At 48.3% G+C, this 22,880-nt stretch overlaps 1 protein-coding gene across 4 annotated transcripts in view; it reads right to left on the bottom strand.

Moving 5' to 3' along the window:
• Positions 1 to 9,887, bottom strand: part of GDNF (glial cell derived neurotrophic factor) — a 28,463-nt gene extending 18,576 nt beyond the window's left edge. Inside the window, exons 1-2 of one of the 4 annotated variants that reach the window (XM_027520237.1) lie at positions 9,411 to 9,887; positions 4,807 to 4,983 (exon numbers count right to left, since the gene is read on the bottom strand). In XM_027520237.1, the coding sequence (XP_027376038.1) occupies positions 4,807 to 4,957 (151 nt within the window). In that variant the 5' untranslated portion in view covers positions 4,958 to 4,983; positions 9,411 to 9,887. Of the gene's footprint in view, positions 1 to 2,601; positions 2,762 to 4,806; positions 4,984 to 5,865; positions 6,798 to 9,410 lie in introns of those variants that run through there. The other 3 variants (XM_027520239.1, XM_027520236.1, XM_027520238.1) reach the window with 3 other exon arrangements.
• Positions 9,888 to 22,880: the final 12,993 nt, after the last annotated feature.

The raw sequence follows: 22,880 nt of genomic DNA, 5'->3' as shown, positions 1-22,880 counted from the left end.
TTCATATTAAGCCTGAAATAGATTTCTCTAAACAGCAACAGTTTGAAATAGGTCTTCAGACTGAGGCCAGAATGAGATGTTGGTCTCAGATCTTGAGTGAGGAATCAGTGTTTCCTAAAAGCCTGACGTGGGATTTCTTGATTCCAAGCACCTCATCCCAAATGGCAGAGCCCCCTTCCAACTTAGGGACCTTATTACAGTATTGTCTGTTCCTATAGTCCCTAAAATAATAATACAAAAAATAGATAGACAGAGCTTATTTATTCTGAACTCTATATCCCACAACATTAGATTTGAAAGCCTAACATTTAACTACCTTGTTGCATTAGAAGGTTTCTTAGCTGGATAACAACAAGCTGAAAGTTTACTAAATTCACTAACAGTCTTCTGCTGGGTTTGTGAAGCAGCTTGAATTAAATATCCAGGTGGGATCACTTAAAACAGAAATGCTCTATCTCAAGACAGGGAGCCTCCAGCTCACAGCTTCCTTGATCTCTTACATGTAAGGATCTTATGGTGTCCTGGCTCCCTTCTCCCCATAGGGGACGAGGGTCTCCCTAACACGACCATGGGAATCTGGTGGGAAAAATTCCGTAGGAACTATGTGGGCTCAGCAAATGGGGAAGGGAAGGAGCTGTGAAACCTGGGAAGAGCCAGGGGGAGCTGACCCTGGGGCAGAATCCCACGCAAGGCTGGCCCGACTGACTGACCCGACTGACTGACCGTGGGGCCCAAAATAGCCTCCCCGCAAGGCCTGCATTTCTTCCCCTCTCTGTACTTTGTTGAGCTGCTTGAAATTCCACCATTTAGAGCAATGTCTTGGCAGAGGCCGAACTGAAAGCCTGGGACGGGAGAAAAGGCACTCACCGGGTGCGGGTTGGGAACAGCAGCGTGGCAAGTACTAATGGTTGCTTATGGGGCACGGGCTTAACAAAGCATTGCCTCATGTAACTCTGTTCCCAGCAGCCCCGGGAGGCAGGATGAATAGTGTTCCTATGTCACAGATGAGGAAACTGAGGTTTGGGAGCTGTTAAGTAACAGCTGAGTGGTCAGGCTGACTGAACCGACGTGAACTTGAGCTCTTGCTTATTGAAACTATGACTTCTCGCTGTGTCCCCCTTCTGCAGATTATGGGAAATGACAACCTGGGAAGAGACTCCAGCTTCACAATATGGTGAATCATATCTCAAATTGATCAAGGTTACATAGAGTTTTGTGGGCTAGTCTGAGAACTTGATGGCTTGATTTGCAAGATTGTTTCTCTAGGAAATTTTGTGACTTGCTGCCAAACCGGTAGAATGGAACCCCATGATATTACAATGCATTGTGGATTACTTGCAATTATAATTTAGCAGTGCTCAGTGTTTCTAGTTGTTTTCTGGTCACACAAAAAGGCCCTCTTCTGACCAAGGTTTTAGTTTACAATGCCACCAAATTGCCCCACACCCTGTACCTTTATTACATAGTACATTTTGTGAGGACAGGGGCTTTTGTCTGTGTACTGAGGATTCCCTAGCCCCTACGACAGTGTCTGGCACACACAGGCACACATTAATTACTTGTTGAATGAATAAGTGCTTTTAGATCACAACGTTTTAAAAGGCACGTGCATTTTATGCTTTGTGAAACACATTTAGAGTTATTATGCACAGCTGAGATCTGGTATATGACTATGATTAACAAACCTTTAAAAACTTCAAGCAACCCTGTGCAACACAGTTTTATTCATTAGTTGAAAACTATCCTCCCATATAAAGTGTTTTCTCCTAGGTAGCAAGACTGAACGCTCTGCAATTCAGGGGTTTAGAGAAACACGGGTTCTGGCTTCAGCAATCTTCCTCCTGCCATCATGGAACCCTGGCACTTTGGATAAACTGCTTTACATCTTTAGGCCTGGGAATTTTAGGGGCTACCTTTCAGCTCTAAAATGCTATGGCATCTGTGCACAAGACCTATTTTCACCTTTTACATGCCTCAGGCCTGCTCTAATCACACGTTAGTGAAGACACAGGTAAAAAGCACAATGATAAAATACAAAGACGGTGAAACGGAAAAGTCTTGGATGACCCGAAAGGAAAACCACAAGTCTTTAAGTTTAGACAAGTTTGAAGCTGCTACAAGAAGCAGCCACAGCCCATGAACTTTATCGTCAACCTCTGTGCAGACAAGTGGGCCAGTTACGAATTCTACTTGGTTAGTTCAAAACGTGATAATGGTAGGAACAAGATTCTGGCTGCTTCATTTACATCAGAACCAGCAGAATACATGTGATCTCAAGGGTGAATGTGTAGACAGGGTGCAGTCCAGCCCCCTTTGAACAGCACAGAATGACTGACTCACGTAGCACGAAAGAGCCTTTGCTCAATCACTAAGTTCCAAGCATTCCAAGAAGAGGGATCAGTATTTATGGCACTTTCTATTTTCAAATGATGAGTGACTTAATGTTTTCTGCATAAGCCTTAACTGCACAGTGCACAGTGCAGGATATAAATGTCAGCACTGTGACAGGGGCATGTTGACACTGGTTGAGTGTTCAAAGTCTGCACATTGTCTTTATCCTGCCTTCCCCACACTGACAACTTGCTACCGAATTGAACATACCTGGAAAGAAGTCAATTTGGCTTAGAATGCAGCTCACTTTCTCTTTGGGAACATTTCTCTTTCAAGGATCTATTGGGTCTTCCCATAGATAAAACAGAATCGGGTGTGCTCTGCTGGTTCAAATGTAAATACAGTAGTCAGAATCTTGTCCATTGATACTACTGATACTACTGATGACTTAGTATCAGTTTTGGAAAAAACCTCCCTTCCCCCACAACTCCCCCCACCCCAGTCAATAAGATTAATGTTACCTTGCTTGCTTTGTGACTGGCTGGACCTTACATGAGGCACAGATTTTCTTAGGGTATTATCAAGGCATAGGGATTCACCTGACTGCACGTTAGACTCACCTGGGGAACACCTAAATCTCTAGTTGCCCAAGCCACACCCCAAGCCAATTAGATCAGAATCTCTCTGGGAGAGGCCCAGCACCAGTAGTCACTAGAGCTCACCAGGTGAGTCCAGTAAGCAGGGGTCTTATGAGTCTTTTCCCAAAGGAAGGTTAGGGTGGAGCGTGAAGGTTGGGGTTGACCAAATCTCAGTCATTGGCATTTTGGAGTGGCAAGGCCTTCCTTTACTGTACAGTTGTAAACTGTTCATTGTGTTTGGCAGTAAGTAATTTGTCTGAGGTGACAAAATTAGCCAAAAGCAGAGCCAGAAGCAGGAGCCAGCATTAAATAAGCCTAGGTAGACAGGATACTAATATGCTTATTAAATTTCCATGAACTAATCAGCTTCATAATCAGGCACAGTCATTTTTCCTCCAGAGTGCCTTGGTGAGAAAACTATTACCTTTCACTGGGTTCCTGTTCCTCTGACCTAGGCTGTTTGAATGAAAAGCCATTTAGCCTTCATGGGTACTGTTCTGAAGATTATGGCACTAAAGCGCATTTTAAGTCTCTACTGGAGATACATTATATACACTAGGATAGAAATTTGTGGCTGAAACCAAAACCTTTAAAAATAGGTTTATACAACTAACTGACATACACTCTTGGAACAGTTACTTCAAGGGATCAAACTGTGTTCTCTAACCCTAAGTCACTCTTGAAGACTTCATTTGTCTTAGAAAAATGCACTTTTTCTTGGGACTTCAGGAAGAAGATGCTTTTATTGTAATCAAGCATAAGATAAGCACATCACATTTCCTGGGCTACTTTTAGCCCAAGGCCACAGGTTTGGGGGACTCCAGCATACAGCTGACTTTGGAACCCTTTCAGTGGTGCCTATGATCACAATAATTTTCAAATGCAGAATAGGGTAACAGAAATGGGGAGTAGCCAGCATGGTTATGGCTACGGTTTACTGCTGCTTTAGTTTGGGATTGTGCAAATTTTCTTTTCCTCGCCAGTAATCTCTAACTTGTGATGAAGCATATTCTGCTTTACGCAATAGATGAACTTCTCAAGAGCAGAGGGTAAATTATATCAAATCATAGTTGACATGCCCTGATAAACCGCTGAGACATTTTTGAGAGGCAAATCGCAGATTTATTTTCTAATATGAATAATCTAGTCTTAAGAGTTAACATTGTCATTTGTGTAGTGAACTACAATTTTGTGTTTTTTCCCCCTAGCCCCAGCCCAGCACTATTTATCACTTTCTTTCTAGAACCGGAACTTTCCTGAACAGACTTGACACTGCCCAGATGCTTGTTCTGGAAATCAAGGCTTTTCTGTGTTTTCTCTGACTCTGGCATGGTTTTGTGAAACCTCAGCCTCTTCCCTTGCAAGGGCAGTTTAGGATGGAAAGGCAATTGTTCTCAGAATTCAGCAGAGCCAGGCACACCCAAACAGAGATAGAGGGCTTTGGAACAAAACACGGGTGTGAGTGTGTGTGTGTGTGAGTGTGTGTGTGTGAGTGTGTGTGTGTGTGTGTGTGTGTGTGTGTGTGTGATGGGGAGGCAAAAAAAAAGAAAACAACTTGTGTGTTTTCCTGTGGTGGTGGTGGGGAAAACAGCTGTTGATCGGAATCTAAATGAGCAGCAGAAAAGTGTGTTACCCTGTGTGTTGGGCAAAGCCAGCGCGTGCCATATACAGACTAGGTGTTGCAGCCTTGGGGCACCAGTTGGTTGCGGCGCACCGGGAGGGGGCTTCGGCGCCTGCGCGGCTCTTCCCTGGGAGGCCACTCTGCGGCCGTGGCTAACTTGGGGGTGCGTGCGGGCGGCGGGTGGGGTGACCCCTGCGGGGAGGGAACGGTTCTTACAGTCACTGCTCAGCGCGAAGGGCGCGCGGCGGCGGCCGAGGGAGCGGTCTTCGGCGGGCGCCTCGGGAGGCCTCTTACCGGCGGGCAGCGGGAAGGCGGACGCGGTGTGGAGCAGCACCAGGCAGACAGCCACGACATCCCATAACTTCATCTTAGAGTCCCGTCCGGCGGCGGCACCTGTGCAGGCGGGCGGGCGGGGGCGCAGAACCGGGGAGAGCACATTAGGCCTGGATGTTGGGGCCCGCGCGGATCCCCGGGGCTCCCCTCCAGACTTGGCACCGCCCTCCTTCCGGACCGCTGCGGCCGGGCGCTTCCCCGGGCACCCCCACCCTTCTTTCCTTCCCAGCTCCCTGCCTGTCCCCGCTCCGGGGTGCGCCTCTCCGGCTTCCAACTGACAACTGCCTTTTTCTTCCGCCATCGGATCCCAGGATTTCGGGGCAGGGCTGCTTCCCAATACGACGACAGCAGTACTGGCGCGCAACCCCATCCCCATTCTGGGGGGCGACCGGGCAACCCTCACCCTGTGCTCCCGCCCCGTCCAGCAGCTCCCACAGGAACCCCCACCCCCCGCCCCCGCCCCGGAGAACGAGCCCTGAACCCAAGCAAGAGACCAGCCCTCCCGGGGTCCTGATCCTGTCCTCAGCTAGGCAGGGGCAGGCTCAGTGGCACCACGAACCCCGCCCAAGCTTCATTCCTGCCATTTCAATTAGTGTTTTGTCGTCGGAACAAGAAGCCAGTGGGGACTTAAAGACTTTGAGGCTGTCCAGGAATATCTGTGTTAAGCTCCTGAACTTTCCAAAGTTTCAACTCGGTTTAAAATACTACCTCCACTTCTTAAGGTTATGAATGTTAACATATGAAAAGGCCTAACCTCGTTCAATAAATGCTTTAGCGTTACAGTTAGGGAGGGATTGCCTCGGTCTTGAAAATGTTCGTGGTGTACTCGAATACCCTCTTTATTTTTGCATTTTTGCAAGATTCTGGCCTTAAATCCTTTCCCCTCGCAGAGGGGTTTCGAGCTCCCCAAGCTGGGTCACAGTCACTCCTGGACGATCGTACCCTGTCGGGGACGCTACGCAGGAGCGCGGGCACCAGAAGGTCTAGACCGGGAAAGGGCGCACGGTGGGGGCTCAGCTCCTCTTAGGGGGCTCCGTTTGGCTTCTCAATCCTCGCACCCCTAGAAAGGAGGGTCACGCAGTTGAGGGCGGGTGAGAAAAAGGGTACCCTCAACTCAGGGCCCAACTTCACGCAATAAGGAGGCGGGGGTGGGGGGGAGACCCGGGCACCTTGAGGTGAGTCCCCAATGCCAGCGTTCTAATTTCCAAGGGCATTCTAAAGTGGAAATTACGAGATTCATGCAGTTGATTATCCCCGTTCCTCCAAGTAAAAGAGATTCTTGGGAAAAGCTCCTTGAACTTTTTCAGTGGAAGAGAGTAAGGCAGTTCCCAGATAAAAGTAAAAACCTCGACCCCATTCCTCTCCATCAGTCGCCAGGAGCTCCCGCCTCCCTTCCAGCAAACGCCCCCACCCCCATCTCTACCCAGAACGCCCGCCGGGTTCCGGTGCAGGCCACCCCGGGAAGCGTTTAATTCGACCGCCACCTCCCACCGCTGTGGAGACGAATGCATTTTCCATCCCTTGGGCGTCTGTTTGTTCGCTACGCAGCTGTTGGGCTCGGGGAGTCTGTAGGGACCACAAACTCCTAAACCCTGCGGCTCCCGGCGCTCCATGCCCCTCTGGCTGGTTTACAAACCCGGGGAAAAGGAAAGGCTCTGGGTTGAGGCGCTGGGGCTCCCAGGCAACACCTCACCCAGGCCGTGCAAAACAAGCCCTGCGAGGCGCTCGAGCAGGGACGAGGGAACGCGAGGCCTCCCGTCCCCTCGACCCGGGTGCCCGATCCCAGGCGCGTGCGAACTGTCTGGCTGCCCAGAGGGGCAGGGAGGCGCGCGGTTAATGCGCCGTCCCAAATCGCGGTGCCCGCCGGCAGGAAGCGACAGAGGCACCAGGTTTCCCTTCCGCATTAAGAGGGTTTTTCCTTTTTTTTTTTTTTTCTTTTTTCTGCTTGGCAGGAGGAGGGCTTTTTAAATTGGACGTGGAGATCCTCAATTAGAAGTGTGACGAAGCTGGCAAAAGAGGACATAGAGGAAAACTCCCCGCCTTATCCAAAGGAGGCTCCCGCCCCCGCCCTCCGCCGGGTGAAAAGAGCTCGCCCATCTCAGGCAGGCGAGAAGGGCGCCTTCTTCCCTCTGAGCACCGCCCGCGCAGGCTGCAGTCAGAGCCGCTTTGTAGTTCCCGGTATTTGCCGGGCGGAGGGAGTCTGGAGGCTGAGCGTTCACAGCGGTCTACGGGGAGGTTTTTCCCAAATCCCTGTGGGGTCCCCACATCCCCACCCCCAACACACCCAGCGGCTTCCCTGTCGGTCTCTTTATCTCTTTCTCAAAGCACATCTGTCCGCAACCGGCAGCCTCTGTTACGCGCCAACTGCCCAAGGCGCTGCCACATGCGGTAATAAACAAGCTATCCTTCTCCGCTAGGTGCCCCCGCACACGTTCCGGTACCCCACAGGCTGGTCCCTCTCTGCGTCCAGCAGAGCAAAAGGGGAGGTCGCGGGCACCGGCACCTGGTGATCCTCAGGCCTGGGGCGGAAAAGACGGATGCCCCAGGGAGCCGGACTGCGGGACCCGCCGCCGGGCGCTTCTGAGTTCCCAGCACCAGGGGGCACCAGAAACCGCCGGAGTCCCGAAGCGCCCACGCGGCCGGACGGCTGCCTTGCCACTTTAAGTATAGAACCGCTGCACGAACGCTCTCCACAACCCCTCAATTCTCTCCGAATCCAAATTACCCCCCGGAACTTTTGGATGTCCTCACCAGCATCCCTGCTGTTCATCCTCTCCTACCGCTCTTCATCCTCTCTCCGGGATTTTTCTCTACCCGCTTCACTTAAGCTGGTTTCTCGGCAACCTGGTTTTTGAACTCCCCCTCCCTCCCCCGCGTCTCGGTGACAGCCTCACCGCGGGTAAGCGCTCCCGCCGCCAGTGCCCCCGCACTTTCCCGTGTCTGGCAGGCTGGGAGATTTGCCCTCGAGATCCAGGTCTCAGGAGGAGAAAAAGGGAGGCGGGAGTGGGTGGGTGGGGGCGCGCTGTAACTCGGAGGCTTTCTTTTGGAATACGGACAGAAGTTGCGGAAAGATGTATTGCTTTTTTCAGCTGTTCCTTGTGTCCTGAACTGACGGTGGTACTCAGTTGGGCCCAAGACCACGGTAGGGAAAAGAATGAGCGATGCTTCCTGCAGACAGTCTGGGAATGGGTCAAGGGCCCGATGCCGTGTTTCAGATCCAGAGTGCACCCGAACCCCTTGCGAGAATGGGCTGGGGACGCTGCGGGCTCCTCGGACACCTGACACTTGTTGAAAAGGCGCTACTGTCCCTGAACCTTGCCAAAGCGAAGATATGCCGAAACTCAGTGCAAACCCGGTCGCGGCGGGGCGGAAGCCCAGAAGCTCGCATTGGAGCTTTGCGGGTAGAGGTGCGTGCGCGAGGTTAGCAGCAGCATCTCTTCCTTGGAATACTTAAGTGAACATCGAAAATACTATGCAAGAGTCGAGTGCGCTCTAACATATCCGCGGCAGCGCCCAGGAGAGTTGTGTTTGCCCCCACCAATGAGCAAAAATCTTGCGAGCACGGGGTTGGGCAGCTCCCCCGGAGCGCGCGCGTCTGCTCTGCAGACCGGTTTGCCACCGCCGAAACCAGGGAGGCGCCAGAAGGCTGGGGAGGTCCGCGGAAAGTTATTTCCCGCCCCGAGAGGGGCTGGAAACCAAAAAGCGGCGAAATCATCCCTGAGGTTGTGCAAGGTAGTGGTGGAGAGTGTTAACTGGGGAGGTGGCACAGAGTGCAGGAGAAAAGCGGTCATTCAAATCATCACTTAGATGGCGTAGGGAAGACCTTGAGGCTCGAGAGTCTGTTGGAGACGGAGACCCAGCTCCTGGGCTATCCCGGAAGCCCCTCTCTTAACCTCGACGCGGATGGTTAGTTGGAATTGCGGGCTCATGCAAGTAACCGGGTTCAGAAAAGGGCGAGGAATGTAGATTTGCAAGACGGCTCCAGAGGAGGTGAGCGCTCTGTTTTTAGGTCCTCAGCACCTTTAGCAGCAGCCCCTCCCGGGGCCTACACTTTCCCTCGGAACAGACCAAAACAAGTTACACCCCAGTAATGATATCTATGCAGCAGCGCCTCCACAGAGGACCCAACTTTGGCAGTAGTGGGTTCAAAGACGATCCCAGCCCGGTACCTTCCCGGGACTTGACGGAAGAGCGCCCCGCCGAGTCGGGGAGGGAAACTGTCCCTGTTGAATACTCCGGGGTCTAGAGGCATGAGGGACCCCAGAGATCTTTGCCCACGTGGAAAGGCAAACTGCCCCTCTGCAAGGCCAGCCTGTCTCCAGTTCAACTTTTCTCTCTCCTCTGTCTTCCCAGTGTCTCGGTTCCCTCTTAGTCTCTTCCCTTTCTAGTCCCACTGCCCGTTCTGAGGTCCAGCCGCGCCCCCCTCTGTCTCCAGCGCCCCGCAGCCCGCCGCGCCCGCCTCCCCTCAGGCCCTCTCCCCTACTCACCTCGTATCCGGTCTCCGCAGACCCCCAGCTGGACATTAACTCCAGGAGCCCCGAGTCCCAGCCAGGAGACCCATCCGGGCCGAGGGCAGGAGCGCGGAGCCCCGCCCAGCAGGTTAGGGGCACGAGTTCGCAATCCTGGGGCCGTTCCCGGCAGGGAGGGCACGCAGGAGGCGGCGGCCAAGGCTCCAGCCGCCGCCGCCGCCGCCGTGAGAAGGGCGAGGGATGCCGACAGCTCCCTCGCCGGCTCCCTGCACCCCCAGAAGGCGAGGTCCGAGCAGCCGCCGCTGCCTTGGTTGGGGGGTGACAGGGCTGCGCGCGCCGCGCTCTCAGCCGGGGCCGCGCGGGCGCGGGGCGCGGCGGGCGCTTCAGCGGCGGCGGCCGCGCTCTGCGCCTTCTTGGGGCGCCGCGCCGGGGAGCACGAGACGGGCCGGGCTGATGCTGCCGCCGGAGCTGAGGTCTGGCCTGGAAATCCGAACGAGACACCACGTCAACCGGCGCCGAGAGTCCCGCGAAGACATGAGGGCGCCAGGAGCGCAGGCTGGTCCTGGAGAGCCCGGGCCGGGGGCCGGGGTGGGGGAGGGGAGGCGCGGGGCCCCGGGAGGGGAGGGGTCGAGCGGCGGCGGTGGCGGGGAGGGAAAGGAGAACAGCGAGGAGGCGCCCGAGCTCCCGAAGCGGGGGGCTCCGGGTGCGAGTGGGTGACGCGAGGCGCCCCTCCCCGGGGTGCAGGGAGAGAGCGCTCAGCGCGTGCAGACGCGGCCCGGCTCGCGCTTTCTCCTCGCCGGGAAGATCCGGAGGAATGTGCGGAGATCTGCGCGGACCAACCGAAGGGAGAAATCCGAACTTGACCGCGGCGCCCGCGCCCGGCTTCGCCCTCGCGCCTAGCTCTCTGAGCAGGGGCTGTGTCGAGTGGAGGGCTGCACTGGGCTTTCCTTCCACCTCGATGTCTAGCTCTCTGGCTTTTCTGCAGGGCAGAAGGCAGTGGCGAGGAGAGCTGCTGCTGGCCGGAGTTCTCCAGCACTACGAAGGAGAGATGTGCAGCGGCCCAGGGAGGGAAGCTGAGTGTTTGCCAGGGGACGCTGAGACTGGGGCAGAATTTATAGGGCTCTCACTCCGTGACGTGCCCTCCAGTGGCTTTTCTGATTCGCTTTCTGACCTAAACACACATTAGTTTAGCCCCCATGCTAGGGCCAACACGGTCTCCACATATCTGCTGGCTGAAGTCAGAGGCTTTGCATATCATGTATTACACGGCAGGCAATGAAGAAGGCTTCTGAGGCTGGCCGCTCCTCGGTCCTAGGCTCCATTTTCATGCTGTTGTAATATAATACCAAACGTGGGGTAGACACATACATTCAGAATCTCAATTCCAGAGGCGTAAGATCACTTGATTGAGAACAGGTCGGGGAAGGTTGGACTAAACCTGCTTTTATTTTCGAAAATGCAGATAGGAGACCTAAACAAGCACTGCTTTGGGTACTGAGTTTCCAGTGAGCAGGGACCCAGCGCCCATTCCTGATCTCTGTGAGACCTTTTAGGCATTCCTTTTGTTGGTTTGCTCACCACCAGACGCGCCAGAGCCTTCTTTTGTAGAGGACGTGAGGAGGGCAAGTCCTTACACACCCTGCACATGACTCTCCCCATAAATCCGTTGCATTCACCCAGGGCATGAAATTAGCTCTACCTTTAAAATAATGTACTGAGTAAGGTATGTCTTTGCTAAGCAGAAACCTGTTTTCCGGAAGCCATTGGACCTGAATTCAGTGGGACCTCTTTTATTTTATTAGCTGGGGCCAGGGAGAGCATAAACAGGCTCAGTTTACATCCATGTACCTCTTATTTTATGACTCATCCGGCTGTTGAGGAGTATGTGTTCGTGGAGTAACTGATACAGACAATAGACAGGGGAAATGTGTGTGGCAGTGTCGGGGGAAGAGCCCATATTACTAAACTTCTTGAAAGACAAATATCAGCTACTTTGGAGGTTTGACAGTGATGTTAGCGTGGGAGGAAAATTGTTATTAATGTTACCATGATTTAAGGTTAAGCGGAGTGAAAAGTCATCCAGACATACCTTAGCTGAAATTAGGATGCCTACTGGAGTTCTGCAGAATGTGACATATCCTTCTTTGATAGATTACGGTAGAAATGTAGATGGGTTTGAAAATGGGCTAAGCTTAATATACTTATCCTATTTTAACACTATTTTTGTAATTCGAAGGCGACCCTCGCCAGTGTTCTTCACCGTGAATGATTTCTTCATTTTCTGAAGGCTTTTCCACTGGGGATGGTCCTGCCTTCCAAACACTTGCAATGATTTAGTGCTCGCTGTTGTGCCAGGCAAAGTGCTAGACCCTGGGGATTGTGCTAACTGGGATTTTGGGGGGGTTGCAGAGCACAGATACCACTGAGTTTACCCTAAGTAATGGGAGTTGACTGTGGAAGGAAGGCTGACCGGAATCTTCACTGCTCAGCCACGTGTCTCCGAAAAGCCTTCCGGAAAGGCCACCCAGCCAGGCCTCACGAAAACTGGATTGAAGTTCAGGAACTGGAAGGTCATTCAGGATCTGGCTCTGTGACTGGGTTATCTTGCTGCCCCCCTGAGCCACAGGCATCTGCCGTCCCTTCTAACAGGCTTAGCCGCCAACGTGATTCAGCTCCTCTCTCTGTGTTTTTCTCCGGGTGTCTCTTGGCTTCTGCTCCTGCTACCAACTGCTCAGCTCTCTGTTGATCTCACATTTAAACTCCTTCAGCGAGAGGATCTTATTGGCCCCACTGGGCACTAGCTAGGTGCTTGAGATGGACTGAGAGCTTTTGAGTCAGGACATACAGGTTACTGGACACCCTGGAGCACAACAGACCTTAGTCAGGTTCTTATTCCCAGACTAATCACCCACGTCTACGTTGTTGGGTCTCATGGTTCCGAGACTGGCCATCTTCACTTAAGACACTTCCTAGAGTTCCTCTTTGCCTTCCCTGCATAGGATTTGGGCACCCAGAAGGAGCTGTGTTAATGGCAGACACTTGGGAGTTTAACAAACCTCTGTCCACTACAAGACTCAAGGATAGATAAGATATGACTCCTCTTTCTCTGGAAGCTTACCATCTCTAAGGAGAGATGATACATAAGCAATCATAGTATAAAGTGATAAATGCTGTAATAGAGGTATATGTGAGGTGCTCAGATGTGATTTTTAGAGGTATAGATGATACATAAGTAATCATAGTATAAAGTGATAAATGCTGTAATAGAGGTATATGTGAGGTGCTCAGATGTGATTTTTACCTGGCAAGTGGAACCCTGGGGAGATTGCAAACACATACCCATGCCTCGGCCTTGTTCCTGGACAGTTAAATGTGAATTTCTTGGGTGGTGGGGCCCAGGAGTTGGTATTTTGTTTTAAGCTGTTCTAAGTGCAGCCAGGGTTGAGGTACTAGTCAGTTTTCTTTCCCCTAATGATTATAATAATCATTAATATGATGATTCTTTTTGCGAGCCAAACTAAGAGGCTTACCTATTTTGATAGGTTCTAGGACTCAGACTTTTCCAAAACATTAAATCCTTTTGAAATACTACTACTTATCTTATATAGTAACATAAAAGAAACTATAAAATTAACTTAGAGTTAAAGCAAATACTTATAGTTTTGAAAGAACACTTTTTAGATGATTACAACATTCCAGAGACTACAGAAGAGGTGAAAAAGTCTAAAATTTTTCAAGATCCCCCACTATAAAGCCCAATATTTAAAAGTACTGGAGTTGATATTGACAAAAATCGCAGGCCTTCACAGACAATGAGAAACAAAGCTGCTTCCGGAGTGACTGCCAGGAAGCAAGCATTCAGTGTCTTGGGCACGAGGGGATGGCCTGATGTCACCATCTCAAAGTCCCCAGATACTGGAAGTAGGGCCCCCCAATAGCTCTGTGTCCACCTCTTCTCCTTCTCCAGGAGACAAAGATAATGTTTGATTTGATGTTCCTCAACATCATCCAGAAGAGAACAATGTGCCATCTAGAAGAGAACCACTTTTGTGCTGAATAGATGGATGGTCCCCTGATAAAGTAATAACAACACACTGCTAAGAAATCTCACAGTGTCCTTAGATCTCAGCCTCTCATCTGGAAAACCCTGCCAGAAACTCAGATGGAGAGAAGCAAGTATGGTTCAAGCATCTTATCTCCTCTTTGAGAAAAAAATGTTCATCACCTTGCTAATTTCCCATTTCACCATTATCATCATCTTCATCAGAACTCATTGTGGATCTTTAACTGAAAGATGTCAAAATCATGGGTGCTCCCAGTGCCCAAAGTCCAGGGGAAGAAAAAAAGTGAAAGTGAAAGTGGTTCTGTCGTGTCCGACTCTTTGTGACCCCATGGACTATACAGTCCTGGAATTCTCCAGGCCAGAATACTGGAGTGGGTAGCCTTTCCCTTCTCCAGGTGATCTTCCCAACCCAGGGATCAAACCCAGGTCACCCGCATTGCAGGCAGATTCTTGGGAGGAAGAGAAAACACAAACAATAAGTGATAAAGAATACAGGATATCCTGAGGCTATGGGCCTTGAGTATGACCATATTTGGAACTCAAACTGGGGCTTGATAGGGGTAGTAGGCAGAGAGGAGGGGGAGCCAAGGGGGGACATTCCAGGCTAGGTGGAGGGGTCCCCGCACACTCAGTGCTGCGAGCTGCAACCTGGTGGGGCAGTGGGGTGGCAGGGCAGCCTTTGGCCCTTCACAGAGAGTCCTGGTGAGCTCCCAGGGGAGCCTTGCAGCTGCTTTGCCTGTAAGGGCCAGGACACGGGTCCCTGGACTTCCTCATAACGGGAGTCATGACGGCTGAGCCCAAATCCATCACTGGGGCAGGGCAATTTCCTTTTCAAAGTCACCACTTTATTGGGCAGGGATTTCTTTCATGCTCGTTCACTCTTTAACAGTCATTTTCACCAATGATATGATTACTTATAATAGAAAGAAAAATGTTCTATCCTTCAAACCACTTAGAGACAAAAGAGGAAAAAAAAAAAGAACAAGGGAAAGAATGGACGGTATTGGCCTCCTTGTAAGGACTAAATTGTAAAGTAGATAACTTCTTTGGAGTAAATTGTTTCTCTTAAGAAATTGATTCTGACACTGACATGGTAGATTTATCAGTGATTTCCAGCCGTTTCTTTTATAGGTCTCAAATTGCCTAATTACCCATAATTTTGTTTTTGGTTCTTAGGATTACTTTATGGGAGTCTTCTTTCCTGGTAATACAACCTTAATCAGGTAAGAGGGTTCCAGAAGACTCTTACTCTGCAAAGGGTCTAGTGGCTTCAAGTTAGGTTTGGCAAACTTTTTCTGTAAAGGGCAGGCTCTTTTGGGTAGATATAGGAAATATTTTAGGCTTTCAGGCCATACAGTTTCTCTTGCAGCCACTCAACTCTACCCTTGTATGGCAAAAGCAGCCATAGATAATATATAAATGAACAGGCACAGCTGTGTTCCCATATAGCTTTATTTATGGACATTGAGATTTGAATTTTATGTAATTTTCACATGTCATGAAATACTACTCTTTATTTTTTCTCTTCAACCATTTAAAACATGAAGACTATCCTTAGTCCTCAGACCACATAAAAGGAGGCGGTAGGTAGGATTTGGCCTGAGGGCTGTGCTTTGCTGATTCCAGTTAGGTTCAAGTTGTAACTCTGTATCACCTATAGAATTAGGGAATTCCGGACACGACTGAGGCAACTTAGCAGCAGCAGCAGCAGAGCTGAAAAGCACCTGAAGCTTATAGTCTAATCTTAATTTTCCAGGAGAGAAAACTGAGGCAGAGAGGGTTAAGTGACTTATCCAAGGTCATTCTTTGAGTGAGTGACACACTCTTACTATTGAGAAAACGTGGGATCAAATGACTTCACTGGTATCTGTGAGTGCACTGACATTTGCACATCTGCTTTAAGGACAGCAGTGGGGAGTACATGGGGGATGTATTGTATCATTTTTCTTTGAAACTGGGACTTAGTATTTTTTGTTGAGGCAAGAACTGAGTCCAAATACAGAGAAATCAGTTTGACTCTTTATTGGTGGTAGAGGTTGATATCTGGCCAAATGGGGAACAAAGCTTTGAAAAGAAGTCAGTTATCACCTTTCAGAGTAGCAGAGGGCTTCCAGGTGGCTCAGAGGTAAGGAATCCACCTGTCGATGCAGGAACCACAGGGACATGGGTTCGATCTCTGGAGGGGGAAGATTTCCTGCAGGAGGGCATGGCAACCCACTCCAGTATTCTTGCTTGGAGAATCCCATGGACAGAGGAGCCTGGTGGGCTACAGTCCACAGGGTTGCCAAGAGTCAGACAACTGAAGCGACTTAGCAGACATGCAGAGTAGCAGAGGGCTTCGAAGGTGGCTCAGTGGTAAAGAATCCACCTGCCAATGAAGGGAACTCCGGTTTGATATCTGGGCCAGGAAGATCCGCTGGAGAAGGGATTGGCTACCCACTCAAGTATTCTTGCCTAGAGAAGTCCATGGACAGAGGAGCCCAGAGGGCTACAGTCCGTGACATCACAAAGAGTCAGACACGACTAAGTGACTGAATACACGTGCATACCGAGTAGCAGAACTTCCAGGCCGAGTACAACACTAGGTACATTTCCCCTGTCCTCCTCAGTAGTCCATTAGATTTGGCTTTTAGACAGCGGGTACGCAGCATTTCATCACAAAGGCACAAAGATGTGTTGAGAGAGATTTGAGTGGGGAATCAAGACCCCTGCATCCTAATCCTTTTTCAACCACATCATGCTTGCTGCAGAGCCTCTGGAATCTTCCTAAAGATGTAAAACACAGGCAATAGCTGGAGATACTGCCGAAGACGATAGTTGACGCTGGGGCAAGGACTCAGCATTTGGACCTTCAAGCCAAAACATGCCAGGGGACCGCTTTGCCACATATTAATTGCGTCACACAGACTTCAACCTGGCTTCTTCTCCTTTGGCCTAAAATAGACCAACCATTTGACCATTTCCAATTTTGGCAACAAAACAAGAAGACAGCCTTCTCTGCCATCGTATCCCCTCCCGCATTGCCTTTTCCACTTTTCCTCATTGTGGGAAAACAACTAATGAATCCTCATCAGTATTTATGGACTTAGGGATTTCCCTGGTGGTCCAGTGGCTAAGACTGCAAGCTTGCAATGCAGGGGGGCCCAGGTGCGATCCCTGGTCAGGGAAGTAGATCCCTCATACCACAACTAAGACCTAGCACAGCCAAATAAATAATTTAGAAAATATTTACAGATTTAATAGAAGCTAGCAGTACACATACGTGTGAATTTTGTGGCTTCTTCTAAGCAATTATCCAAGGCTCCCTCATTGAATCAGCAGCAGGGTCAAGACTATGGGAGGAGCTAAGGCTTCTCCTTTAGCATCCTAGGCACCTCATTTGCCTCACCTCCTCCCAGTTAGCAGAAACTTCAAAATGAGAGCCCCAAATCCTGAGACCTGGTTAGGAGGAAGTCAGGCCAAGGATCAGGCAGATCAGATGGGAGCTCTGTCCCTGACAAGCTGCAGGAGCTTAGGAAGCTTCTAGCCTCACCAGCCTCACCTATTTTTCTCTTGCTTGTTCTCTCTCTCACAGGGATACTGTGTGAAGTATCTGTGTGAGTAGGTGAGATAATAAACCAGATTTTCTGAGTTCATAAAGGACTCCCTGGGAATAATTTATGCTGCATGTAATACCTTCTGGCTGCTGAGGTGCTATTTGATAAATGACTGCCCTCCTGCAGTGCTCTAAGTGGAACCCTAGTGACCCAAAAAGAGTTAATACCTCCACCAAGAAATTCACTGACTCCTGGGGCATAATTTACCCTCCAGCAGGATCTGGCCAACCATATGTGAAGTGCTGGGCGTTCTGTGAGAGAAAGTCAGCTTGAGAAATGTAAAGAATTAATACTACAAAAGGCACATTTGCAGACCATTCTTCGAGGAATCCATCATGTAACTTTTTGCAGAACAACCCCTAAGGTAGGTTATTGTTATCCTCTTGAGAGTCATTCTCCAGCCAGTGCAAGATCAGTGCCTAATATACCCAACATAAGTTTAGGGAAGAGCATATTTGTAGAATGACTTCATTATTCAAAAAATAATGGATGAAAGGTTTGAAAGTGCATTTTAGACATCTGAGTGAAAAACAAAAGGTAAAAGTAAGGTAAGTGGAATAAAGCATGGGCTTTACAATGTTGATAGTAGGAATATGACCTATATGTGCTGTGCTTAGTCACTCAGTCGTGTTCGACTCTTTGCAACCCCATGGACTGTAGCCCACCAGGCTCCTCTGTCCATGGGGATTCTCCAGGCAAGAGTGGTTGGCCATGCCCTGCTCCAGGGTATCTTCCCAACACAGGGATCGAACCGGGGTCTCCCGCATTGCTCATGGATTCTTAACCATCTGAACCACCAGGGAAGCATGACCTAAATGTAATGGATCGCTTTTTTGTACAAACACAGGAACACTGACATGTTAAAATGTGACATCCATTTCAAAATGGTCACCTGAGGAGGCTAAATGTCCTAGTATGCAGCTATTGCTCAAAGCACTTTTAGGATGTGTGGATGTATTTGTTCATCCAATATAAATCGTTCAGGCATTTCCCTTCCCAAGGCCTTGTGTTGGCAGTTGTCAAGGGACATAAAAAGGCATGAACTAGCATTCCCCTATTCAGCAGTGGCAATTAACTGGATTTTGAAGGTGGATTTAATTGGGGGCAAAGACCAAGTCATCTGAAATAAATTCAAGTGATAGAGACTAGAGAGACAGATTTAGAGACTACTCCTCTGGTATAAACCGGTGGTTAATTGCAGTGATGGGCTCAATTCTTCACCCTTCTCTGTAGCCATGCTCTTTGTCGTGTCACTATAAAAGTAGAGTCCATTTCCCCATCCCTTGAATCTGAACCAGCATCGTGACTTGTTTTGGCCACTGAAATGCAATGGTACTGAGGGTTGCCACTTTTGAGCAACCCAAGAGGCCAATATGTTTCCACTGATTCTGTCAAACCTCTGCCATTAACCATGAGAACACGCTTGGGCAAGCCTAATGAAGAATGGGAGACAAGTGACAGCCAAAGTCAGCTGATAGCCAGCTGACTCCTACCCTCCCTGTCCCCACCCATGTAAATGAGCCTAGCAAAGATCATCAGAGCTGCCTTTCTGATCACTCCAGAGATGAGCAATAAATACTTCCTGTTGTATGTTACTGGGGTTTTGTGGTTATTACACACCATTGTTCTGGCAACAGACAACTGATAGAGCTTGCAAACTGATTCCAAAAGAGGACCTCACAATGCTGAACAGGAACAACACTGTTCCTGGGTTAAACAGTGTCTCAAGGTGACTGTAGGAGGCTGAAATACACATTTGAGAATACATGTCCCAGTGTTTATTGAGCATCCTTCCGCTGTCCTGCTGGACTTTGTACCCATTATATACAATTGCTTGCATGCATTTGACCAATTATTCTGCAAGGGTAGCAACCATATTTTTTATTTTTGCATCCTTAGTATCTAGCATAAAAATTGTTGTTCAGTCTCTAAGTTGTGTCTGACTCTTTGTGACCATGGTAGCTCCCCTGGTTGCTCGGCTGGTAAAGACTCCACCTGCAATGCAGGAGACCTTGGTTCTATTCCTGGGTCGAGAAGATCTGCTGGAGAAGGGATAGGCTACCCACTCCAGTATTCTTGGGCCTCCCTGGTGGCTCAACTGGTAAAGAATCTGCCTACCATATGGGAGACCTGAGTTCGATCCCTGGGTTGGGAAGATCCCCTGGAGCAAGGGAAAGGCTACACCACTCCAGTAGTCTGGCCTGGAGAATTCCATGGACTGTATAGTCCATGGGGTTGCAAAGAGTCGGACACGACTGAGTGACTTTCACTTTCACTTTGTGACCCTGGACTGCAGCATGCCAGGCTCCTCTGTTCTCCACTGTCTCCCAGAGTTTGCTCAAATTCGAGGCTGTTGAGGTGGTGATGCTATCTCACCATCTTATCCTCTGCCGCACATAAATGGTATTTGTTAAATGATGGGAAGAATTTCATTAAAAGTCAAAACTTGCATTGTGTGCTTTTAGTAGCTTTGATCTATTTGTGGCCTGTGTGGTGTGTAGTATGTAATTTAAAAAATGTAATTAAATTATGCAATTACTTGGCTGGATTATACCTGCACATGTTACACCTCTCAAAAGGCACAAAGACGTTTTCATTGATAAGTGATTCTTTCTCCCCTGCCACCTTTAAGCCATCCATTCCCAGGGAACACAGTTACTGGATTCTTATCAGTTCTTCCCAGTGTCTCAGTGGTAAAGAATCTGTCTCCAATGCAGGAGCCACAGGAGATGCAGATTCGATCTTGGGTCAGGAATATCCCCTGAAGGAGGAAATGGCAACCCACTCCAGTATTCTTGCCTGGAGAATCCTTGGACAGAGAAGCCTGGCAGGCTACAGTCCATGAGGTCACAAAGGGTCAGACATGACTGAAACGACTTAACTTTTATCAATTCTTCCAGAGAATTTGTAGTCATTACAAAAAAGCTTTTGTCTAGGAAAGAAAGAAAATGTTCAGCTATTATCTTTGAAAAGTCTGCATATTTTACAGCCCCTTTACTTTTGGATGGTTGGTCCTATCGGATGTAACCTTTAGGTCCTTTGTTAGAATTTTGAAAGAGTTATTATCCCTCAGTTTGTTCCTTTATGATTCAGCACTTTCCCTCAGCTTAAGGTTTGAACATTGCTGGAGTGAACACAGCTGTTTGTGTTTACCTCTTTGCTAGTATACTTACTTCTATCACATGAGATGTCAGCCCAGCTCCAAGAGCCTGCTAATTACCACGGAACCAGGCAGCAGAGGGAGCAGATAAACTCAAAACATTGAGTTCTCTGGGTGACAGGGAGCCTAGAGCTCTAATGTCCTAAAAAGAACCTTTTATCATGGAGAACTCCAAGCCTTTACTTGATGATGATAGTGGGGTGAGTGTAATTTTAATTTAAAACTCTTAAAAGCATCTTTATAGACTAGCATGCTGTCTCTGTGTTATAACAATGCAAAGGTTTATAAACATAGCAAAACCATGTTGGCTGGAATAGAGCTGGCATTGTATCTTTTAAGGCATGTTTAGGGGTTCTATGAAGTGGTTTAAACCAAAGCCACAAGAGTGAGAAAAAACTTATTTTCAGATGGATTTTAGTAGACTACCTGTTCCTCAAATTTATGTGCTAAAGATGCATATTTTTTTTAAAAAAAATCTATTTTAACAATTAAGTGGTTTAAAAATTTTCCTTCTCATGATTCATGGAATTTCAGGTTCAACTAGTTTTTGAGCACAAAATATGTACTAGGTATTATATGACGTTTGTATATATTTTCTCAGTGAACTATATTGATGATTACATGTAATGTTATTAAGATCCAAGCAAGAAAAGACTTATGAAATAAAATGATGTATTTGCTTTATATCTGCTTTTTGTGATTTGCATAACCTTGATTTACATAATATGGTTGCCCATAATTTTGCCATAGAGGAAGTCTGTATGTTTAGCACCAAATTTAGCATGATTCATTGACACTCATGTAATGGCCATTCTCAGAGAAGAAACACTCCTGCAGCCTGGCATGACTGGGATGTTAGTTTTTTTCTTTATGATTGAGGGACTGTTTCATCAAAATATTTTTTTAAACAGATGTGCTCTGGTGTTTACGGAGGAGAGAATTTAAGCCAGACTGATTAATTAGCAGTTAGTCAAGACATTTCCCTGCTCCTATCTGGGTAGTCTGGGGATTATGAAGCTGTCAGTAGGTTATATTCAGATGATGAAAAAAAAAAGACAAACAGCAAACCAAAGTGAACCAAACCTCAGATCACTGTGTTGGGATGTAAAATATGGTGTCCTACATGCTCAACACAGTTTTGATTGGAACGTGAGTTTTTTTGAGCGGGCATAATAGTACTAACCCAGGGCTGAGCATACTTTTCCTGTAAAGGGCCAAGTAGTAAATATTTTAGTCTCTGTGGGCCATAGAGTCTGTTTCAGTGACTCTGTAACTGAGGCACTAAAGCAGGCATAAACAATATGTAAATGAATGAGCATGGCTGTTTTCCAATAAAACTTTACTTATGGGTATTAACATTTGAAATTTCATGTAATTTTCTTGTGTCACAAAATATTACTGTTCTTTCATTTTTTTTCCCCAGCCATTTAAAAATGCAAAAGCATTCCTAGTTTGCCAGTTGACCATTTGCCCTGGGGACCATAGTTTGCCATGGACTAAAGCGAAGAGTCTTGAATCTGTTTTAATCTTGTTTCTTTTTGTTTTTTCACACAAGACTAATTCTCTCAAAATCCTAGTTTCTATATTTGTAAAATGAGAGATAATAGTAATTGCGCTATTTCCTTTCAGGATTGTTGGCAAGATTGAACGAGGTCATGGATACAAAAGAATTTTGAAGAAAGTGATGTGCCACACTGATATAAAATATTGACTATGTTGTGATTTGTATCAAGAGTGCATTTGGTTACCAGTAGCTGAGAGCTGGATTAACAGTGGCTGCAACCATGAAGACATTTAGCATTCATTTTCTTGGATATGCGAGGCCCCAGGATTGGTGCTCTGACTCCACGACGTCACTTGAGACCTGATGTTTGTGCTCTGGATTCTGGTATTCATGTGTCAGTAGTACCTCCTTTCATAGCGCAGGACTCCAAAAGTCATGTTCTCACAGGACAGTGTCCCAAAACAGGACAGTGTCCAAACAAGAAGGATGAAGGGAATGGAGAGAAAGGGCATCTCTTTCCAGCCCTTTCTGCTTTTATCAAGGAGGAGCATCTTGGCTGAGACTCCCCTAGCAGCCTTCCCTTCACGCCCCAGAGTTGGCTCACAGGTCCACCCTAGCCCAGCCTGTAGTGAAGGAAAGGAGGACTGCTGTGCTCAGCTTGTAGACCAACCATGAAGCCGGTCTCTGGGATCGGGCATAGTGCTGCCTGCACTCACAGGGTTGATCATATTAGTCTCTTCCTTGCTACAAGTCGTGTGGCTGGCATCAGGTTCAGGGAATAGCTGATGAGCTCATTTCCTAAGAACACTCAGATGAATCTTCCACATGCCATGCAAGCTGTCCTCGTAGGCATCTGTAGATGGACACCTACATTGTAGTTGGGCAGCAGGGTCAGGTCTGAGTGAGGATGGACTCTCCACCTCACTAACCCGAGACATAGTAGGAGGGAGGAACTCAGGGTTGTCTTCTGGAACATACTAGGGAGAACCAGTTTAATCTTTGTGTATTAAATATTATGATAAAGTGCTCCCAGTCATCCTTTTGAGGAATCTCTTCATTGTAAAATCCAGTGCTGGAGGTGTGTCTCATTTTCAGAAAGCTCAGATTAAAAATCTAGACTCAAAGTACACACATCAGGGGTCAGATAATCTAAAGTTTAAAATAG

Source organism: Bos indicus x Bos taurus, chromosome 20 (genome assembly GCF_003369695.1).
Source record: "Bos indicus x Bos taurus breed Angus x Brahman F1 hybrid chromosome 20, Bos_hybrid_MaternalHap_v2.0, whole genome shotgun sequence".
Lineage (NCBI taxonomy): Eukaryota > Metazoa > Chordata > Mammalia > Artiodactyla > Bovidae > Bos > Bos indicus x Bos taurus.
Note: the sequence above shows the minus strand (reverse complement) of the source record. Positions and strands in the feature narration are given on the sequence as shown.